The sequence below is a fragment of the Leuciscus leuciscus genome, assembly GCF_965113295.1.
Source record: "Leuciscus leuciscus genome assembly, chromosome: 1".
NCBI lineage: Eukaryota > Metazoa > Chordata > Actinopteri > Cypriniformes > Leuciscidae > Leuciscus > Leuciscus leuciscus.
The window spans coordinates 23204420-23214584 of NC_138725.1; the positions used below are offsets into that span (position 1 = coordinate 23204420).

Below are 10165 nucleotides of genomic sequence, written 5' to 3' on the forward strand. Positions count from 1 at the left end.
GACGACATCACCCCACATATAATCCCCACAGGCTACTGTTTACCCCGATCATCACAACCACCGATTAACTGGGGTACAGGAAGCAACGCATTAACAGTGATATAGCGACTCAGTATACTGCACGCCATCATAACCACCACTCAATACAGGGACAGTTTACACACCTGAAGGGTGGGCAGACACCTATTCTAAGCTGATGAAATGCACCGTCGGAAAACTGCTTAAATGAAACGCTACAATTTGAATAGATAACACATATCAGTAGCGTTCTAAACACACGATTTAAACCACTCGCTACCAGCACATACCTGAGGCGCTAGTGGATGACGCAGGAGGGGGAACACAAGACGTGACGCATCTCAGAGTACAGCCAACCAGTATTAAATAGCCCGTACTCTTTCCTGATAGGACGCCAGGACTGTCACTCACTTAACTAATCCTGCCACATATGCAGAGTCCGGACCCTCAGATTGCGAGCTACGGACGGGGCCTACGCCAAAGAACTTTATTGCTTGCTGGGTTGTTAATAAATGGATAACTGTCACAGTATTTATTCTCCCGAGTCTTTCTGGTAGAACTGAAAATACGTAGTCACATTAGTTCCACATTGCTAAATTAAAACTTTACCAAAGGTTATTAAAATAGTTCTGGAAGCGCTAGAACTCAAAGCCAGAACATGTAGGCTATCTTGTATATCCAGGTTTCCAGGATTGTTTCCAAAACAATTGAAAAAATTGCTGATTTTTTTTTTGTTGTTTTATACGGAAGCCCTGAAAAAAAAAAAAAAAAAAAAAAATGTCAAAACATTTCGAGAATAAAGTCGAAACATTTCGAGATTAAAGTCGAAACATTTCGAGATTAAAGTAGAAACATTTCGAGATTAAAGTCGAAACATTTCGAGAAACATTGAAAGCCCAGATAAAAGTAAAAAGCTATTATTTTGTGTAGATCCAGTTTACACACACACACACACACACACACACACACACACACACACACACACGCACGCACACGCATGAATGCCTGTGCGGCAATGTGAAATAACGGCAAGCACACACGCAACTTCTACGGAAGTTGAATATTCTCGAAATATTTCGACTTTAATCTCGAAATGCTAGATTTTTTTTTTTTTTTTTTTTTTTTTTTTTACGTTGCGGTTCCATAGTTTTAGGGCTTCCGTAGTTTTAGCTTATTTTAATGTTAGTTTTTTTTCTTCATACATAACATTTTGTACTGTTTGTACAACGTCTGTGCTTTTGTAATTTGGAAGCCCAAAGAACCACTGAAACAGACATTGAAATGTAAAATATCTATCGACAGCATCCAAACTGCACAAAATCTTATGTATGAAACCGTATCAGACATACAAATGTATATGAATCATCCAAGGTTCACAGAAAAATTTTAATAATGGAATTAATACATTTATGTTAAAGGAAAGTTATTCTTTACATTTTTGTTAAAGTTGAATGGCCGTATTCTGTTGTTTAATATGATTAATGGTGGAAAAAAACACTGAATTGAGGCTGAAATGTAAAGTATGTGTAACAAGCAAAGCTTCTGTCTACTGCTTTTGGGTCACTGCGAGTTGTTTTGATCACATAGATTATATGATTATATATATAGGCCTACAGTTTGTTTTGAGCTTTTATTTTGTTTTTGTTTTTTCTAACCCTATGGACCAAAATAAACAAATAATTTTTTTTTTACAAAGAGCCCATTTTCTTGTGCATTTTCCCAGTAAAATGATTAACTCCCTACTAGGCTATCTATTGATAGAGTTTTCAAACACACTGTTTACAGAAAGAATTGAAATAGAGACAGAGCGCATTTAGGCATTTAGGCCATCCGTCTCCATTGGCTTTGTATTGCCTGAAGCTTTTGACTTATAACAAAAAACAATGTCTAAAAGCTGCTATGTGACAAGGTGTACAGAAAACAAGCTACAAAAGCCTAGAAACAAATTTTTATAAGCTGTTGACCCCAAAAAACAAGCGTTTAAGGACAAAAGTGGATACTGGCAATTGAGATAGAGACGCGGGAGGGGAACGTAATCGGCGACCAGTACAGCTTAGCTTACAGAAATATAATATATAAAACTGACATTTGACTAAGTGACAAAATGTTGAGTGTCAGGATCCCACAATTAACCCATTCTTCCAGCGGATGCTTCACGTCTTATTGCCTGTATCCACTGTGACATTATGAGAGGTAGAGGATCACCAAAGTGTGGGTTGCTTCACAGATCGAGTCCAGGCAGAGATCAAGTCACTGGTTTCTTTTTAATAATTGTTATGGCAGTTTAATTCACTAAACAATCATCTTTGGCGTAAGAGACAGTCTGGAATCAAATGATTATTAAAAAGTAATTTATTATCTTGCAAGAGGCCCAATTGCCACACAGAGGTAGTCAGTACAGTCTGTGGAACAAGTGCGACCAGGAGAGAGGGGCAGGCCAGTCTTTATACTCTGTTATTGTTATCTCCAAGGTTCTTTAAACTCCATAGATGGATAAGACACTCCACCAGTGATCCTATTATACTGAACTTTAGTTTAGCTTAACTTACAGCCTGCAAGTCCTAAATTGGACAGCCCTTTGACCTTAGGGGTCAGGGCTTCAGCCTTCAAAGCTCTCCCCCTCTTTCTCCTGCTTCGCAGGCGTTTCACATCAATCATTATATCACATGGTCAGCAACACACATAGTAGTCAATCCTGTGTATGTTAATGAAAATCAAAGTAAGTAATGAAAATCAAAAATCTCCCATTACACCACCCAAACACAATTTAACACAAACTGCATGATACCAGTGCTCTGTGAAAGTAATTATTTAATGCCATATTACAAAGTCATAAACTGCATACAAATTTAAAATAGACTCTTCTGATTAATGCAATATTTCATGTATGACCCATGAGGGAGGTCAATATTGTGAATTATAAGGATTTGTATGCAGTTTGAGGAATTCTAAGGCTTAATAATGTCATTGATTCAGGAAAGCTGAAGGTTTATGGGAAGCAGCTCACTGTGTTTCACTCTCATATAAACCAGGAATAAATGATACAGTAACATCTCTCTTCTCAACTACTGCCACTGTAAGCTGTGATGATTGAACACAAACTGCATGTCATGATCAATATGAAAATATGATGTTAATGTCCTGATGCGTCTGAACATTCATCTTCTGCAGCTCCAGTCGCTTCAACAACACTGACTCCAGTCAGAAGCTCAAACTCTGAGAAGACATCAAGCCGAACTACAGCAGCAGCTTCTACACAAGGTTCATGATCACATGATCACTGTCACACATCATCATTCTCTCGCTTCAGTGGTTTGCACTGGCTCTCACAGATTGCTTTATCATCACACATATTATCTACAAAAAAAGCTCTTTAGTCAGATTTCTCAGTGAGTTTTGATACATATGACCGGTCTTGTACAGTCTGTTGTCTGATGCAAAATAATCATAATATACAGCTAGATATTATGTAGAAATACCAACTTATTGTGTTGAAATAACAAGATATTACGTCGAAATAACGATTTAATATCTCGAAATAACAAGATAAGTTTTCTTTTTTTCTTCTCCACCATGCGGTTCAGGGCTTCCATAGTATAGACCCCTCACAGTTACGTCACGGCGCTAGCTGGAGGCAAAACAAACGGAAAACTGGAGGCGGCCAATACAAACCAACACAGATTCGGCTACATAATAAGGAGCTTAAATTATTATTTTTATTATTAAATGTCATCTTGTTGTGTTGTTGGGTGCAAGAATCGATGAAAAATGAATATGCTGTATCTGGAATTTTTATTTCTAGAAAATATTCACATTAAATTGCACCGTAATGTCACTCTTTACATTGTCGTCTTCTTGGCGCTGGCTAGGCAGAACTGCGGATCGTACCACACAAGTCTTTACATGACCATTCAGCACATAGTTATAGGCATCTAAATATATATATATATATATATATATATATATGCCCTCAGTTTCTCTTTACCCTCAGTTTCTCTATCGGGTAGGTGTAGAAGTCAGGCCACTCAACCAGAGGTAGCGTTAACGTTAATCCTGTCAGATCGTCCATTGACTGAGCGTGTACGGTCATCTGGTTCCTTCCGTTAAAATTAACTTTTGCAAATTACAATCGCGGTCCTGGACAGTGAGTGACCTTGCACATTAAGACAAAATCGGATTTTCTACAGTCATTGTTAAAAAACAAGCTAACAAAACTTGCAAACTAGCGTTAGTGAAGCGGCCAGAGGGATCTTTCTGCCTCCAGCTAAGCCCCTCCCACACAAATACGTCACCATGTTTACCAACTGTAAAAGGGTCTATACAGCCTGAATATAATTGCTTCCAGAAATTATTTGTGGGGGTGCTATCGGGGTGCTTTGGTCTTTCTTAGGGGTGCTGAAGCACCTGCTAACCCCTCCCTATAGCGCCGCCCAATCAAGTCATCTTCGTGAAAAGGTAGCCGTGACATAGGAAAGCAAAATCACATGGTCACGTGGTCAATACAATGAATCAATGCCATTGATCTCTCTTATCAGCTTCAGCATTGCCCATGTGCTGCATTGCTGCTCAGCTGAGCCTTGTAAAGTGGAGCTCAAAGTTATTTATTTAAATATTAATATAATGACATCTATCTTTGAATGAATCAGCATTTTTTACACATTTCCATTGAATGAACAGTTTAATGACTCACTCAAAGACTGTCCCTTCCCGACACCTAGTGGCGTAACAGTGTAACTGGACTGAGTGACAGCGTGTCTAGAATGCGCTGAGACGAGCAATGCCTATACTGGTGAAATATCAGCAGAAAGCCTGAGATTCGAGGATCCTAACTAATATATAACTGTTATATTACAATGGATTAACAAGCTTATTGTTAGGTTTATGTTCTGTTATTATATTATTGTATCTTCTGTTTACTCCACTTCGTTTCAATGCGGTTTATATTTTCATCTCATTACTGAACATGTACTCGTCTTCGTGCCTGCTGACCACAGCCTAACACTTATTTATTTAGGAATAAATATATAAATAAATAAATGGAGATAATACCGCATATCGCGCTGTTGAGTCACTCAAAATGACCTCAATGGAAATTCCTTCACCACAACAGCCCTGTTGTTTCTTATTGGCTATTGTGACAGTACTGACATAATCAACAAACATGTTTGATATGATCGGGGCGAGCCCGATTTGTGTGAGAGCAGATCTGGAGGGGCAAGATTCGATCTGTGAACGCCTCACATTACCAGATAATCTGCGCCGAACATCGGAACCGATCGAGGTCCTCGACAAGATTTTGTCTCCGATTCTCGGGAGGGGAAAATCAGGCATAAATCGGCCTAAAACTCCTGTAGTGTGAGCCAGGCATTAGTGTGTAAGTCTCCTCGCCTTTCATTGTCAATTGCGCTCTTTCTGTTGGCGACCCGTGTGAGCGGCGAGTAACAACGATCTCTGATATTTTTAGCATAACTCATCCCATGTTAGTGTGAGCAGCCTTCAGCACTGATACGGAGTCTGGACTATCTGGACTACAGCAGTTTGATATGTTGTTATAGTTTGATAGTTGTAAAATAAATGCCTTGATATTGTGTTCATGCATTAAAATATTATATAATTCTATTTCCATTTTGTTTTTAAAAGTTGTAACATCAACTACAGCAACAGCACAGATTCCACATACCACAGCAAACCCTCCGAATCCAGGTGTGTATGTTCATCATCCTCATTTGACCGACTCGTTGTTCGAGCAGCTGATCACAGATTTTGACTCAAGCCATGTTTAATTTGTAATCTACATCACTTTCTAATTCCATTCTCTTGTACATCAGCAACAATCATAAACATGAAAACTAATACTGTAATGTAAAAAGTAACTGTCATTAAATGTCAGACACATCATTCTCATCCAGACAATCCTAAACAATCATCATTCATTTAGTGAACATATGAGGTACAGTCTGTTAGTGTACAGATGGCTTTCAATACATATCAATTTCTATAAAATCATCATCACAAGCATCAATTACATGATAAATAAGGATAATTATGCTATTCAACATGCCGTTTTTATGTATTTGGTTAAACACAGTAATATAGTCCTGCTGAATGTGTATCTCTATACTGTCTCTCTCTCAGTGACTGTGATTGTGACTGTGATTGTTGTTGCCGCTTCATTCGCTCTTCTCCTTCTGGCTCTTATTCTCTGGGTGATTCGTAAAAAAAGAGCGGGTGAGTTTTTCATATTTCATATTTCAGAAATCAATGAGTTACAAAAATAATGTTTCTATTCTACAGCACTAGATTCTTCTAGACTCTTTTAAAAACTGATTGTCATCTGCATTAGAGACTGTGTGTGTGTTTGATCATAAACTTGCCCGTGACATTATGTTTCAGGCAACAGAAGAGGGACTGGTGACTCTGTGGTAAGTATTGCAGGTTGATCCATGAGTTATTAATGTTCATAAGGACTGACCCTGAAATATGACACTCTTATTACTCAGATTATAAAATGTCAGGGTTCTCAGCAGACAGTTCTGTCAGTCTTGTCTTAGTTTAATGTGTCTCTGACTGTGTTGTGTTTGAGCACATGGCTCTGTCTCTATTTGTGTTGGTCATGTGCTCCTCTTGTCCCGCCTCCTAGTTTCCCGTGACCACGCCCTCTTGTTTAGTCGTTGATGAGTCCTCGTCAGTCTGAGTGTGTGTTCACCTGTTCTTTTTCTGAGAGGCTGTTCACACGACACCGTTTTCAACCAAAAACATAAAACTTTTTATGCGTTTTGGCCTTTCATTTACACGACAACTGTGTTTTGGGTCCCTGAAAACGTGAAGTTTTGAAAATGGGTTTCAAAGTGCAAGTTTTTGAAACCGATTTCCGTGTAAACAACAAAAATGTGAATCCCTGAAGACGATGAGGTCATGCACATGCGTATTACGTGTTCAGTCTATAGTGTTTCATCACCATCTAGTGGCCTGGCAGCAGAATACAGGGTTTTTAGTTTTACCGTGGATCTGTGTGAATGGGGATTGTTTTGACAACGGTGTCGTCTGTACACGGAAAACTCAAAGGAAAAACGCTTCTGTTTTAAGCATATCGTTGTCATGTAAACGTACCCTGAGTGTGTTGTGCTACTGTTACTAATTGCCCATTGTTCTAGTTGTGGATTTCATCATGTGTTGTTCCTGTTGTGTGGGTCAAGTCAAATCAATCATCCTGTCATGTTACAATAGGATCTTTCATAATAACGTCATGTCTGTATAATAGATTTTCACAAAACATTTATGTGAAATTGCCAGGACACACGTTTTACACATATATTACCTGAACATTTGCAGAACCTGATGGATAGCATTTAATAGCTTGATTTTTCCATATTTCCATTGATGTTTAGGAGCAGACAGATGATGTGACTTATACTGAAGTCGCTGCGTACAGTAAAAAACGAGGCAAAAAGAACAAGGTGAGCGAACACTTCCTTGATGTTGTCCAGCTTCTCTCAACATGATAGTTTGTAATTTGTATGCAGTTCTTCTTGATTTGTGTGATTATATGCAGTTCTTCATGAATTGAGCTCAAACAACATGCTGTGATAATTGTGGGTTGAAACAACTGTGATGTTCATTCAGGTTCGCTGTGATGATAAAGTGACTTATGCTTCCATCAGAGGAGCAAAAGCTGGAGCTCAGGAGAACTGCAGTCAACCTTATGCCTCTGTGAACAAGAACAAATCAGGCAAATAATTATACAAAACCCACATGAGCAGAGGAATATCAATCTAATATAACTCAATCCTAATGGGTTCATTCATTGTTAATACTTTCAATGTCTTTTACATGTTAACCAACAAATTGTACTAAATTGTTGTCTTTTGTCCTCTTTGTGTTCTGGCTTTGAGTTCTAGCGCTTCCAGAACTGTTTTAATAACCTTTGGTCTAGTTTTAATTTAGTAATGTGGAACTAGTGTGACTACGTATTTTCAGTAGTATTTTCAGAGCGGTGAACTCACTGTTGAGGTTTGGGAACATGTTTCTGCTGAGTGTGAGAACTCTGTTAGTTTAACCACACGTTTTTAGAGAAACATTTAAAGAAAGAAGAGGAACTGACATCTTAACCCACACAGAACTGATCATCTATGAACGCAGTTTGGACTGAACCTGGTCAAACTAAAATAACTAGGGCTGCACGATTTGGGGAAAATGTCATATTGCGATTATTGAGGTCAATATTGCGATATGCGATTGCGATTATAATTAAAGCTGCAAGCAGCATTTATCGGGGTTCAAGCAGTTAAGGCCTTTAAGCACACAAGCATCAAAAGACATTAAGTTTTATTTAGCAAGCATTTAACAACTGCCATCATAGATGAAAAAGTCAATTTACAGCCAATACAGGCAGTTTACAATAGGAAATATATGGTTTTAAAGCGTTTTTTTACAGTTATAGCACCTTTTTGCCTGAGTCTTCTTATAGTCTTGCCTGATCTTCACCACTTTTATTAGTAGTACTCAAAGTGTGCCCATATATATGTGTCAGATTTGTTGTAAATATGTAATTTTGATAAGGAGTTTAGACAATTATATTCAGTGGCGTAACGAGCCAACACCAGGCCCTTAAGTAGGATTATCAAGGCGGGCCCCTTGATGACACAATTGATGACATTGATGACGCAATGTCCGCGAGTAGGCTACCATGAATAGGGCAGGATATGATCATACACAGCATATAAGAGATGAGATGACTAACAAAATCAGGAGTAGCCTACGCTCACCAAAAACAAAACAAAAAAACAATGGGGACAGCGCACTATAAAACATTGTTAGGCCTAGGTCCAAATACATAAAAAAGATGCTCTCTTACATTATAGCGGGATTTTCCGGTCTTTCCTATGTGCAACTGCAAAGTTGTCGATTAGATCAAGATTGTGCGCACAGGCATTCTCAATTGACCCTTCGCAGGGAGTTTGATTGACAGGCGATCTGACTAATCATAATCCGCCATTTTGTCCAACAAAGCAGTCAGGAGAGTTAGTAGATTAACATAGGAGGATTTAAATTGGAAAAACAAAGTGTACTGACGTCTTAGCACTTTAAAACAACATTCCTTTTATGTTCATTCATGTTTATTTTAATGCTATAAATGAACTAGAAGGAAGAGATGATCGGTTCACAAGCAGCTTTAACTGAGCCTCGAGTCTACAGCGATCTGTCAGACACATTAAAGAGTCACAAAACGGTATTTATTGTTTAAATGTCTCTAAAAAATGACTACATTTGAAAGGTGAGACTTTGTTTCATATCAAAAGTACTTGTCTGTCAGCAGAGCACGCAGTCTTTTTTCTGATCCGCTATGTATTTTTCACTGCGTGAGAACTTGGTGTGGTGTGAGAGTGGCGTCGCTTGTCAGACATAGCAACAGTAACTAAAGTGGGCGGGTCTTTGCGAACGGTCATTGACAGTATGGACGGGGATTCGCCACTCCCAATTCAAAACAAATTTCATCACAATCCATCATTGTTCGTTTCAAACATGTGAGAGCATCAAAATGATCCATGGGTGAAATTGATTGGATTTCATTTATTTTTTTGTCAGTTCCTATCATAATTTTAACATTTTGGCGTTATTGTTTAGCTATTTACCTATGTTTTCAAATTCCCTTTGTTTTTTTGTTGTTGTCTCGATCGGACTAACGGCTTTGAAGATAACCACAATTTTTTAAAGCTCTAAATGACACTTACAAAAACCATAAGGCGAAACCTGGCATGTTTGGTATTGTTGGACTCGGCAAGGATTCTTAGGAGGTCACTCCTGTGAAAAAAACATGGGCTTGAAACTTCTAAGGCTCCTTCAAGGCATTGTGCCAATGACGTATACTGAGTTTTTTGAGATACACCAATGTTCTCATAGACTATCATGGCACCCTGGACAAAGACACTGCGTGCCAATTTTCAGTAGACTAACGGTTGGGTGCGCTTATAGCTATTTTCATGATTTTTTTCACTGTTATAGCGCCACCAAGTGGCCAATTGTTACGATTTTTTCATGTCAACTCAGATTGAGCTTATGAACATGTGTCCCAAGTTTAGCGAAAAATATATCTTTCCGCTCACAAGATATAACCATTTTATAGCGCCACCAAGTGGCCAATTGTCGT

General features: G+C 38.4%; 1 protein-coding gene across 1 annotated transcript in view; it reads left to right on the plus strand.

Annotated features, from left to right (window-relative positions):
• The window catches only part of LOC309498564 (uncharacterized protein), a 270271-nt gene extending 260946 nt beyond the window's left edge, over nucleotides 1-9325 (plus strand). The window contains exons 7-12 of the mRNA XM_082169347.1: nucleotides 3190-3279; nucleotides 5659-5721; nucleotides 6154-6246; nucleotides 6412-6440; nucleotides 7407-7475; nucleotides 7642-9325. Of these exons, the coding sequence (XP_082025473.1) occupies nucleotides 3190-3279; nucleotides 5659-5721; nucleotides 6154-6246; nucleotides 6412-6440; nucleotides 7407-7475; nucleotides 7642-7755 (458 nt within the window). The 3' untranslated portion in view covers nucleotides 7756-9325. The remainder of the gene's footprint in view (nucleotides 1-3189; nucleotides 3280-5658; nucleotides 5722-6153; nucleotides 6247-6411; nucleotides 6441-7406; nucleotides 7476-7641) is intronic.
• Nucleotides 9326-10165: the final 840 nt, after the last annotated feature.